This window comes from Melanerpes formicivorus, unplaced genomic scaffold, assembly GCF_026170545.1.
Source record: "Melanerpes formicivorus ecotype bairdi unplaced genomic scaffold, bMelFor1.0.p_v2 SCAF_1, whole genome shotgun sequence".
In the NCBI taxonomy this organism is placed as follows: Eukaryota; Metazoa; Chordata; class Aves; order Piciformes; family Picidae; genus Melanerpes; species Melanerpes formicivorus.
This window is the reverse complement of record NW_027142353.1, coordinates 38,638,332-38,651,784: the sequence shown is the minus strand read 5'-3', so window position 1 is coordinate 38,651,784 and position 13,453 is coordinate 38,638,332. Positions and strand designations below refer to the sequence as shown.

General features: G+C 39.3%; 1 protein-coding gene across 5 annotated transcripts in view; it reads left to right on the top strand.

Annotated features, from left to right (window-relative positions):
* UBE3A (ubiquitin protein ligase E3A) overlaps positions 1-13,453 on the top strand; it is a 55,830-nt gene that overhangs the window by 37,463 nt on the left and 4,914 nt on the right. For all 5 annotated transcript variants that reach the window (XM_068140503.1, XM_068140498.1, XM_068140495.1 and 2 more), the window contains 2 exons: positions 5,385-5,529; positions 9,019-9,224. In XM_068140503.1, coding sequence (XP_067996604.1) covers positions 5,385-5,529; positions 9,019-9,224 — 351 coding nt within the window. The remainder of the gene's footprint in view (positions 1-5,384; positions 5,530-9,018; positions 9,225-13,453) is intronic.

Here is a 13,453-nt window from a genome sequence, read left to right as displayed (position 1 = left end):
TCAAAAAGCATGCAATAGAAATACCTTAGGAGAGTTGAGCGCTTGTCAAGGCCTCTCAAGGGTAAAAAAATGACAGGGGACATAACGATGCCATAGGGAAGTTGAATGGGAAATACTGGTTTACTCAACTGGTAGCACTCAGTGACATTACCAAGAAGGAAGCTTAACACATACAAAAGGGCATGATTTGCCACATAGTCTGCCTTACAATTGTGGATGTCTTTGCCCAGAACTTGTAGCTCTTCATGAAATATCCATCAGAAGTTAATAGGTATTACAGACATTTTGATGTAACCCACAAATAAGCCTTAGGAAGTCTCTAAGCTGCAAGTCTGCTGGTAGCTTGAAAAGTATTATAGGGAAATACTGATCCAGACTGTCATCTCACAGTTTATTCAGTGAGCACCTGACCTGCTGAATAATTGTATACTGTTGTTACAGAAAGAACATGTAGCAGGTTAAGAGGCAATTTTACTAATTCTTCACAGTTTGTTTCCATTTTCTAATTGGTATGAAATAGGTCTGCAGTAAGATGTTACTTGCTAGTCCTTACAGTAAGTTGATGTGACTCTGGCTGTGGTCAAAGATGGGTACCTGTAACAGCACTAACAGCATCAAACCTAAGTGAGAGCTATGTTGTATGTGTTTGCATAAGCTATAGTGGCAGTTCTGAGTGCAGTATTGAACTTTGGAAGGGTCTTACTGAAAGATCTATCAGAAATATCTTACCAAGATAATTGTTTACTACTGAAGACTATTATTCTTAGATCTGTTCAGTGGCAAAATGTTTCCAAACATACTTAAATTTCAAGTAAGTAACTGATAACCAGTACTTTTACTCTTGAATTGCGTGTTTTACTTCTGGGGTTTAAATAGTTACAGGCTTGGTTGAATTCAAAGTCACTATATACTGATGTTACTAGACCTGTGCCTTTACAGGACAATCAGTTCAAACTTGATCTATATATGGAATAACTCTGATCAGTTCCTGAAAAAGGCAATCTTCAGAAATACTGATTAAAATGAGGTTAAGGTGATCTTATTCATATTTTCCTTGTAAATGTTGGACTTTTTCAAGTGCAAATGGACTAAGTACCAGTCTTTCTCTGTTAATTAGTTGAGCTAATTAAATTACTGCCAAGCCGTTTCCCTCTTACTGATGCCTAATATTTAAACTTTGAGAATTCAGTATGTGTATACTGTAACTTTTGGGACTTCATTAAAACAAGTAAGAGTAATAGTGATTTTTTGTAATTATCATTACTGTAGGCTTTTCTCCTTTTATTGAGAATTTGAAACGCTACCTTCCAAATAACTTTGAAGCAATAACTTGTTTAAGAGAATTGTAAGTCATTCTGAAACATACCTCTATGCAAATAATTTATTTACATGTTCATTTTCAATTTCTTTGCACCTATGAAACTTGCATTTTAAAAAAATTCATTTCTTAATTGAATTTGACTTATATGATACAAAGAAAGCATGTGTATTTGCTTTATACCTATTTGCATGTGCTAGTCTGAGAAGTCAGGGGGGTGGGGAACAAATGGTGGAGTTGGTCAAGTTACAGTTCCCACTTTTAGTAAAAGAATCCTTACGGTTGGGAGTTCAGTTTGCAGTTCCTGAAAGGAGATAATGTATTTTTTTTCTGTTTAATGGATTTAAGGGGCTAGCTGTACTCTTGTGGAGTCATGTTCTGTGGATGAGGTAGTAATGAAAGGAAGTTCATCTGTTCTGCTTTTCATCCCCCATCAGTGTTTCTTTCATTCCTTCCCCAGTTTACTCTTCCCACCCGCATGCCCAAGATCATATGTAGGTTTATTTTCTGGTAGCAGTAATCTAAAGGGTGTGAATTATAATACACAAGTTCTGGAAGTGAAAAGGTAGTGGATTCCTTCACCAGGTTCTCTCTGGGGCATGCTTGCAAGTTAGAAACTTGAGTTGACAAATTCTGCATCAAATGTGTATGGCTGTCACTGCTAACTGTATTGATGAGCAAAAGCTGTTCTGTGGCAGCTGAAGCCAGTAGGAAGATGAGCAACAAAGTACTTCAGGAGATTTGAGGTTCGTTTAGACTACATTGGTGTTTATAGGTATTGAGTAGAAAATCTCAGCACTAGTATGCCTTGACTACATGCAGTGTATGTGTGACTGCAGACATGTGTAAGGTCTGCTGGCAAGCCTATGCATGAGCCATAAAGATGCTCCTTAGTCACTTTAAATATTACTTCACATGCCATTTTGCAGAAAAATGTAGTGACTAACTTATGTTGTGATGTGTCACTGGTAATTTCAGACTTCAGTTGTGTGTCATTTATGCCACTCTCTTAAGGAGAACTTTCATGTTACACTGCTAGAACTTGAGGGAGTTTTTCATATTTGTTAACTGACTAGAAATTAGTTCAGTTACTATTAATTTTAAGAAGATAATCAAACTCTGATAATTTTTTCATCTGTATTCTAATGAAAAATTCCTATCTTTCAGGAAAACTGTCATTAAGTAAATCATAGGTCTTCTGTGCTGTGGCACTGCATTGTCATCAAAATGCAGATACTCTTTATATCACTGTTCCTTAGCTTTCAGCTATTTATAAATACTGATTTTTGATGGTGCTGTTTCAGATGTGCTCCACACAGGCTTCTTTGGGGGGTGAAGTCCCTGGAAAATGTAATGTCTTCATCTGCTTAGCCAGTCAAACTATCATGGCAGGAAACATTAGCTTCTTAAACTTTGAGAACTCACACATACAGTAAAGTTGGTTGATCCAGCAGCCTCTGTTCTGACTGAGCTGAGGCAGCTCCTTATTTAAAAACAAAACCCAAGCACCTTTGAACCATATTTAATATCTCCTTGCTGCTGCGGCTCTGCTAAAACTCAGCGCCTCTCCACTAACGTGATTGTTTTCTCTACAATGCTCCAATTTTCTTGTGGAGCATCACTGTTGAGACATGGATGTTCAAAGGAGCAGCAACCTTCAGTTGTGCGACTTAGCAACTTTGTCCTTCCTGGCTGTAGAACCAGCTTGAAGGAACATCAGGCTTTGACTCCAAATGTTGGCTTTTTGATAATCCTTTATCCGACTCCCTCACGGACATCCAGTACTCCATTTCTATCTGCCTAGTCAGTGTTGGCCATTAAGAGTATTTCCTTCCCCCCATCTTTTTAAATAGTGCTTTTCTTTTGCATCGCTGATTGCAGCATAGTTCTCAGGCAAATACGCTTTGAAATATTTGTAATTGCTTTGTATGTATAAATACGACCACTCTCCTTAATAGAAGTGTTATTTCTATGACGCAGGACAGCCTTTACACTATAAGAAGAGGTTGCTGTCCCCCCAAAAACTGCAGAGGCAATGCTTTCTTTCTGAGAACTCATAAAAATTAATAAAACATGCAAAATAGTAAATTGCTAGTCATAAATATTACGAAGCCAGCAAAGTCATGACTGGGGAGAAAACAAAGCATTGTTAGTGTCAGTTTTAAGTGGGAGGGAGTCAAATAGAACTTCTGACTCTCCAGCTTGAATGTATAACCTATACTTAGTCTTAAAATAAACACTACTTCTCTGTTTTTAAAAAGTCTCTGGTTGGAACAGGCCTTGAGTTCCATTGTCCTCCTATTCAGGAGCAAAAAGGGGGGTTACACATCTCTGAGATGCATGATTTTTGAGATTTATATGAAAGGCATTATGCAAAACTGCGTAATAGAGAATGTGATGGAGAGAAACTGCTGTGAAGGGGGAAACCTGCAATGCCTTTTTGCTGCAGAAGTGTTGTTGATAAAATGCAATGAATTTTTAAGAGTAAATGTTATTTCATCTCCATAGGGACAAACATAGTTCCTTGCAAATTATATCTAATAGAATACCAAATGCTTTAGGTAGTACATGACTGAGTTTTCCAGAAAGGTAGACTTTTAGTTGTGAATGTATCTCAGTCAGACTTCCTCTCATTATTGGGGTCTTCATGGCTTGCCTCCATTTTTTGTAAACTAAGCTAATATGCTTTTAATATGCTATGGAGTTTACATTCTTTCTTCCTTTTACTAGTTTTCAGTATGGGTTAGTACAATTCTTTCTTCATGTGCTCCTTTTGCATGAGGCACTTCAAAGCCTTGAAACCCATTATGCTAACCAACTTAGCTCTGTCAGTCTATCTACCCCTGCTGTGTTGATTTAAACATTGCTGGCTGACTTGACAGTTGCCAGGAGAAAAGTTTCTTACTGATTCCATCAATTTATGTGTTGGTGTCATTACTGCTGACTTTATCCTCTGGTCTCTTCCTGTTTTTCTTTACACTTCTATAGTAAAGTTCTGGTATGTAAAGGATGTGTTGGTGTGTGTGTGGATAAGGTAGAATATGGAAATAAAAATAAATTATTCAGCATGTTAAGAACAGCTGCTGGTAAGTACAGTTTGCTATAGTCCACATTAGAGGCAAATCTCAATATGGTCTTGCTAGAGGAAGGTACAGCTCCACCTGTGCCTTACTTTACTGCTGTTAAGTTCTGTTTGCTCTGTAGGCATGTTTAATGTAATCATGCTGCAGAAGTTTAACCAATATGTTTGGTTTTAATCAGCATATTTCTTATCACCTGCAAAACATTCTTGCATAACCTTTTGTTTTACTGAAAGGGCATGTTTTTATTGGAAGAAAGGCCTGTAATGACCTTTATATGGACATGAAAACCCCCCCTAGGAAGCATCACAACTTCTGTTTATCCTGAACTGAATTTTCACTTCCATGGAAGCAATGTGGTAGATCTATTTAAAGGCACTAAGAAAATAAGAGCAAGTGATTTCTGAGACTTTCATCATTAGGTTCAAGAGGAAGGGGGATCAATTTGACTATAATATTAGTCAAATTGGTTTTGGTTTGTGGTTTTTTTTTTATTTCAGGATTTTCCCTCCAGTAGTTTATGAAGTGCAACTACTAGTGAAAAGGGCTTGCCTTCTGTCTTCCACATGAAGGGTTCTGAAAACGTACTGGTGTGGTCTGTTCACAGAAACACTCATTGTCAAATATGTAGATCAGATTGCAGTCTCCTTTCATTGTCAGATAAATTTAGTTACCTCAGTAATACATCTTTTTGTCTGTGAATTTTGTACAAAAGAATAATTTATTTTAAGTGCTTAATAGAATAGAAATGGAGAAGGCTAACAGACTTAATTGGCTAAAAGATCTGCTAGGTAATAAACTAACTCTGGAATTTTAACATGTGCTTGGAGTGGTATATTATTACTATTGGTATCTGATATTACTGTTGTGGTTTATGCTTGCTTTCCTCTTTGCTATAGAGGGTAGTTATGATTTCATTATTTGATACTTCATTGACTCTTCTAGTAAACAGATTAACTAATGAAACGTCTCTGTTCATTTAATAGTTAGAGATGATTGCCATGGAAAATCCTGCAGACTTGAAGAAGCAATTATATGTTGAATTTGAAGGAGAGCAAGGGGTAGATGAAGGAGGTGTTTCCAAAGAATTTTTTCAGCTGGTTGTGGAAGAAATCTTCAATCCAGATATTGGTATGTGTTCTAATAACTTGTTAATTTATCAGATTTTTCCCACAAAATATTGGACCAGATGATCTGTCAAGGTCCTTTCCAACCTAGGCTGTTCTGTTTGTGCAGTGCCTTTCTATATCTGCTGGTGCCTCTTTTTTTTTTTTTTTTCTGAAGCTCTCCAGGTTTCTTGGTGGTCATGAGTGTGCTTGACCCAGTGATACTCACTGTCATCTGCAGTCGTTGTCCTAAGGAATGATGATGAAAGGAATAACTGTGTATAGTCAGTGGAAGCTTGTTTAGATATGAATCAGTAGTATAGGGTTTCTTTGCAGGGCTCTTTTGTCCTCTCACCTGTTTTGCTTTGTGATTAGCTTCTAGAATTAGTAATCAAACCAGAGGAAGAGCTTCTGCAATAAAACCAGAGTAGGACTATGGTGAGTTTTTGAGTCATTTCCTCCCCTTCCACCAGCTGAAAATTTGATAGTCTCAAAAGACTAAAATGTGACAGTAGTGTTGAATTTGATTGTAGTTATGAATTAAGAGAAACTTTGCATTGGAGCCAAAGTTTTAGATTGTTTTTTACAGTCACACTTCCATCTCATTCTTTTCTCTTGCTTCCTGCACCATTCTTCTATGCTTCTGTCTTGATACATACAAGGACATGCTGCTTGTAATATGCAGCTTGTCTGCTGCTCAAAGAAGATTAAAATGTTTTAAAATTTTACAATTATGTTAGAATAGAAATGAGACCCAACATGTCCCTACACTAATTTCATAGTTTGTGAAATAGGATGTCACATTGTTGTTCCTGTAAAGGCTTTCATGAAAGAAGCTCAGCTTCTTGGGGTCACTAGTTAATTTGGGTTCATTGCACTGCTTTTTTAAAAAAGAGAGCTGTTGGGTTTTGTTTTGTAGCTTAGAAAATCGATGAAGAAGCACAAAATTAATTTTGACCAGGTTAAAAAAAGAAGTCCCCAGAGTTGGTAACAGAGTCTGAACTTTGGCACTTGCACTTCACTGTACACAAGAACAAGCCAGTTCTTGTAACGAGTGATCCATAAGCAAGTCTTACTCACCCTGAAAACCACTGTTAAAAGAGATTTGGAATCTGAAATAGTAAGTTTAGTTGGAATAAATTACAGTATAGCAAAATAAGGAAGTCTTAGTTTTTTGAAGTTGTATTTCTAAAACGAAACGCAGTATAGACTTGAGTTTATCCAAACAGAAGTTGTGTGGAATGTCTACATTGAAATACCCCCATTTAGAAACTGAAGTCTGATTCATCTAGATCTAGCCAGTGTATATACACTCCCTGCATGTAAAGATGGGTAATAGATGTGTATGCATGTTTTACATTTTAAGTCTGTATTCAAATTACTAAGAAAAACTATGTACACCCTATTCATATCAGCTTGGGGAGAAAAAAACAATTGCTTTTGACATAAACATGTAAAAGCAGAAAATGTAGCTTGCATTCGCAGTCTTTTCTTGTGTGCTTGTTACGATGCACTGCGGTGTAAGCTTACACACCATATACACCAAATGTGACTCTGGCAAAAATTTTATTTACTAGAGAAAGTGAAGGAAGTCCTGTAAATGGGATTTAAAATGTCTGTCCTCTGATAGGGACGTGTGGAGTGTTGTTTATTGCTGTAACAGTTTCTTTTGCTGTTATATATTTTCATATGAAATAATCTTAGTTTGACTTAAAGAAGGAATTCTAATGTTTTGTCTGAGTTATGAACAAGTCACCATGGTACAACAGAAGAAAGAATAATTTCATATAAGATTCCTAGCAGGAATATACAATTTTTTTCCCTTATTGCAGCTTTAAGTTTCTTCTGGTGTTTATTATGATTTTAATGTGTTGTAGCCTTAATTTCGGTCAATGAATAAAATACTGCATTTCACATTAAAGTATTTCCAGATGCAGGTCTGGGTAAACTGTTAGTCCTTCATTATTAGATATTTACTGGGGTTTTGGTTTTGACTAACTCTCCTATCACATTGCAGAAAGCACTAGTCATCATTATTTTTTTTTTTTGTACCAGTAATCAAAGGTTTTGGTCAACTCAGAAAATGGAATACAGGCTTGAATTCAATGTTTCTCCTGTATATGCTCATGTCGCTCATCTATTTCTGATTTCCATTTACATTATCTGATGTTAGTCTGTTACTTGTTTGCTCTCCTATTAGTTGACCTTGTCCTAGTACCTTACTGAGATGAATAATCTTCCCTTTGAAGGAATAGGCAGATTTTCAGAGTTTGCAGTTCACTTCCTTGCGCTGAATGAGAATTCACTGTTGACTGAAGCTGACATACTGTTTTCAGTATTAGGAGTAACTTTGTGGCTCCATTTGTATGGCTTTGTAATCAATTTGAACATCTCCATAGGTTGTAAGTGTAACTTGAAGAAATTACAAAATAAATCTTTGTGGCATATGCAGTTCATGGTCTTTACCACATGCATCTGACTTCTGGTGTGTTGGGAAAAGGGAGCCTGGGCACATTTCTGTAGGTTCTTCCTGGAAATCACAAGATTTAGCTGTACAGGCAACAAGTCACTGGGGTTATGCTTGTCCAAAGTGGTCTCTCTCATCTTAGTTCTATGGGGTTTGCATTTGTCTTCATTCAGTGTCTAGTCAGGTGAGCAGTGGATTTTCTCTGGGACTCAGTAGTTTATAAGCTGTTTTCATAAACAAGAGCTTGCTAAAGCTGAAAGAGTGAGGTGGTCTTTGACTTTTGCTTGACTGTATAGTCCTGTCTGCTCCTGCCAGCTGCTGACATCTGCCTCTTCAGCTGTTTAAAGCCTTCTGTGAAAGCACTCAGCTTGTGAACTTGGCAGGAAATTGGTCACCTGAAATAGTGAGCTGAATCAGATGAAGGGATAGGGGAGCAAAGCATAAACCTCTCCATTTCAACACTGATAAGCTGTTACAATTGCAGCCTGTCCTGTGAAACAGTCCCATTTGTTTTCCACTCAAGTTATGATGCATGTGATAGCTGCAAGAGTGGACCTTGTCAAGTACCTTTACATTAACAAAAGTCAATTTAATATCTAATGCTAAGATTGTATGTGATAGTTAATCCCTGCTCCACCATCACAGCCTGCAATTCAGCAGTGCGTAGTCTTTTCCTTTGCTGGAACTGGCCTGGAAAGGCTATCACTTTATGGTGATTGGGAGTTCTTAAGAATCATTACATCTATGTTCTTTTCTCACTGTTGCATGTTGACAGTGTAGGTGGTATATGTGCAATTGCAGTGGGGCATTGCAGGATGTTGTATCACAGGTTTCCTGCATATTTTCAGTGGTAACATAAGTAAGGATATTTTGAGCAGCTCCAGTTACCATAAGGTAAGTGACTGCTCTTTGCTATTAAAGTCAGTACAATGTTAAGTTAAAACATGTTTTAGAGGCATTCTAATGCAAAGGAATTTCTAATGGTACATTTTACCTGTAATTTTTATTGAACTGTAACAATAATTGTTCAACATCATTTTTTTACAGGGATGTTCACGTATGATGAATCCACAAAACTGTTTTGGTTTAATCCGTCCTCTTTTGAAACTGAGGGTCAGTTTACACTGATTGGCATAGTGCTTGGTCTGGCTATTTACAATAACTGTATACTGGATGTACATTTTCCCATGGTTGTCTACAGGAAGCTTATGGGCAAAAAAGGAACTTTCCGTGATCTGGCAGACTCTCATCCTGTAAGTTCATTATATTCTTTGAGTTTATTAAAGTATTTTCCCTGCAATAACTTAATTTAGATTTACATTAAGCACAAGATCGCTGTCAAAAGTGGAAGTGAAAGAAGCAGTGTGTGAAGAGTCTATTTTTGTTGAAATATTTTAAGTTCCCCTATTGCACCTGGTTTGGAGTAAACAGACTTGTCAAGTCAACAAACAGGACTGGGTATCAATAAAGCTTTGTTGTCTTTTGGTGTGGGTTTTTTGTTTTCTTTTACATACTGCCTAAATTGATTAGTATCACTAAGCACTGTTAAGCATAAACGATTTTTTATAATATCTTTCCAAAGAGACTTCTAAAATTAGGCTGTTCATTTGTAGAAATAGATTTTTACAAAAAGTAGGAAAACAACAATAGACATGCAGAGGTGTAATGCTCCTATTAGGTTTTTGTCTAGAGCAGGAACAGATGAGGCAGTTCTGGAATATCCCTACAGTTTGGGAGTAGTGATCAGCATCTATCTTCCCCTACCTCTCCCCAACCATTGGCCATACTAAAAAGCTAAGCTGTGGCATGCTTTAGTAGACAGATAGACCATAGGAGCAGGCATGCAAGATGTTGTGGTCATGTTCCATCTTCACTTAAAGATCACTAGCAGTTTTTTCTCATACTTGATAATGAGTTAATATGCATCATTTGATTTCAAAGGGTGGGATATTTCCCTTTTCACATGGAGTTATGCAAGACTTTCAGTTACTCAAAGAGAGTAAATTGCACTGTTTAAAAATAGCTTGCTTTTGGTTTAATCAGGAAATGAGGTATGTAATCAAAAAAATTATATCCAGTCTGCTTTGGATAGTTGTATACAACAGCAGGGCAGCTTTTGACTACTTCCTCTGTAAAATGATATTGAGAAACAATGTTCCCAGTTTCCTGTAATTTTTATTACATGCCTCAAAGGTTTTTGATGGAAAACCTGGATTTATTTCTGTGGAGCAAGGCAGTTGAGGCATTTATTAATTTTTCTCCTACTCTTAAGGTTTTTTTTTCTCTGACACCTATGGACACTACCAATGGTTCCACGTTGAGTCATTTTTCAATGCAAGGTATTAAAGGTTCTGTGAAAGAAACGGATCCAGATAGCGAGAGGATGAGGCTTACATGTAAATTTCAAATAATTAAAAAATTGAAAATTTATTGCTTCTACTTCATTATAAAAATATAGTTGTGTTCAATTGTTGCTTTTACTTTCGCTTTGCATTCCTCACTCCTGCACCTCTGTCTCAGCCAAATAATTGTTCCTTTTCTGCGTAGTCTTTGGTTTCCAAGCGGGTCTTGGACTTTTCCTAAGGCATAGCAGGGAGGGAGGCCAGTTGCTCTTTGAACAGAGGAAAGTATTCTGGGCAATTTCAGATTACACTTGGCAGATTCTGATCTAACTCATGAAATTTTTTTTCTTTTTTGGGGAAGGCAGAAGATGTGTTTGTGTATGTGTTCTTACTTTCCTGACTGCCCTATCTGTATTGCTTCAAGGTTACTTCATAGTTTCCCTTGAGTAGGAGATAGAAGCCTGCTGTATGAATTTTATTTGATATAAAATCACAGAACGGCAAGAGTTGGAAAGTACCCCTGGTGCATTGGACTAGATGATCCCCCAGCTAAAGCAGCCTCACCTAGACCAGGTTGTACAGGATTGTGTCCAGGCAGGTTTTGAAAGTCTCCAGAGAAAGACTTCACAATCTCTGGCACCCTCAATGTAAAGAAGTTTCTTTTTGTGTTCAGGTTGAACTCCCTGGATTCTGATTTGTGCCCATTGGTCCTTTTCCCATCACTGGGCACCACTGAAAAGAGACTGGTCCCATCTTCTTGAGACTTGCCCTTTTAAATATTGAGAAGATCCCCTCTCAGTCTTCTCCAGATGAAAGAGTCCCAGGTGTCTCAGGCTTTCCTCATGAGAGAGATGCTTCAGTCCCATGATCATCTTTGTAGCTCTCTGACTTTTGCTGGTAGTCCCCTGTACCTCTTGAGCTGGGGAGCTCAGAACTAGACACAATACTCCAGATGTGGCCTCATTAGAGCAGAGTAGAGGGGAAGGAGTACCTCCCTAAACCTGCTGACCACATTCTTCATAGTGGACTGCTGACTCATGGTGAACTTGCTGTCCACCAGGACTCCCAGGTCCTTCTCGGTAGAGCCACTTTCCAGTAGGTCAGTCCCTAACCTGTACTGGTGCATGAGGCTATTCCTCCCCAGGTGGAGGACTCTACCCTTGCCTTTGTTGAACTTCATTAGGTTCCTCTCCACCCAGGTCTGCAGTCTGTTCAGCTTCCACTAGCATCACAGCTTTCTGGTGTCTGTCACTCCTCCTAGTTTTGTATCATCAACAAGCTTTCTGAGGGTACATCCCATCCCTTAATCCAGATCACTGAAGATGCTCAACAAAACGGGAAGCAGTACTAACCCCTGGGTAACACCATGAGCTACAGGCCTCCAGCTAGACTGCTGCTGACCACAACCCTTTGAGTGCTGATTTTCAGCCATTCTCAATCCACCTCACTGTTCTTTGATCTAACCCACACTTCCTAAGCCTACCAATAAGGATGTGTCAAAAGCCTTGCTGAAATTGAGGTAGACAAATCCACGCTCTCCCCTCATCTACTGAGCTAGTCATGCTATCATAGAAGGCTGTCAGATTGGTCAAGCATGATTTCCCTTTTAGAATCCATACTGACTGCACCTGATAACATTCATTTTCTCCACATGCTTAGAGATGACTTCCAGAACAAGGTGTTCTGTCACGTTTACAGGGATGGAGGTGAGGCTGACTGCCTTGTAATTTCTCAGGTCCTCCTTGCCCTTTTTGAAAACTGGAGTGACATGTGCTTTTCTCCTGTCCTCTAGCATATCTCTTTTAGAATAGAATTAACCAGGCTGGAAGAGACCTTTGAGATAAAGCCCAACCTATCATCCAACACTATCTAATCTACTAAACCGTGGCACCAAGCACCCCCTCAAGTCTCTTCCTAAACACCTCCAGTGATGGTGACTCTACCGCCTCCTTGGGCAGCCCATTCCAATGGCCAATCACTCTCTCTGTGAAGAACTTGTTCCTAACATCCAGCCTAAACCTCCCCTGGTGGAGCTTGAGGCTGTGTCCTCTTGTTCTGGTGCTGGTTGCCTGGGAGAAGAGGCCAACCCCCACCTGGCTACAACCTCCCTTCAGGTAGTTGTAGACAGCAATAAGGTCTGCCCTGAGCCTCCTCTTCTCCAGGAGAAGCAACCCCAGCTCCCTCAGCCTCTTCTCATAGGGCTTGTGTTCCAAACCCCTCACCAGCTTTGCCCTTCTCTGGACTCGTTCCAGCAACTCAACATTTTTTTTTCCTAAACTGAGGGGCCCAGAACTGGACACAGTACTCAAGGTGTGGCCTAACCAGTGCTGAGTCCAGGGGCAGAATGACCTCCCTGCTCCTGCTGGCCACACTGTTCCTGATGCAGGCCAGGATGCCTTTGGCCCTCTTGGCCACCTGGGCACACTGCAGGCTCATGTTCAGCCTACCATCGACCAGTACCCCCAGGTCCCTCTCTGCCTGGCTGCTCTCCAGCCACTCTGACCTCAGCCTGTAGCACTGCATGGGGTTGTTGTGGCCAATGTGTAGAACCCAGCACTTGGATGTGTTAAATCTCATGCTGTTGGACTCTGCCCATCTGTCCAGCCTGTCATGGTCCCTCTGCAGCACTCTTCTACCCTCTAACATATCAACACCTATGTGAGAGACTAAAGCTTGCCTCTCTGGATGTGACTCAACAAAGATAAAATCATCTTTGCTGCTTGCCCAGACAATAGCTGATGTATATTGGGCAGAGCCACTGGAAGGATTCTTGGGGAGGTGCAAAGATGACAGTGCTCACTGGACCACAGCTGGTCTGACAACAATGGACTGAGGCCACCCTTGGGAATATGCATAAGACAAGACCCATCAGGTACCCTGGAAAGGGAGGATGGTGAGACAATGGATTCACTACCTCGCCCCTGATTTCCTGAGGGACAATACTTGGACACATACCTAAGGACTAAAACCTGTATAAAAGACTTGAGCAACTACTGGCTCAAGAGAAGGAAAACACAGGTGAAGAAGAACACAGGAGGACAATGCTGCTGAGAAGGAAAAGCCTGGGGCAATGTTGCTCTGAAGAAAAAACTGAAAGAAAAATGACAGAGGCATTACCATGAAGCCTGGAAGAAGCAGAA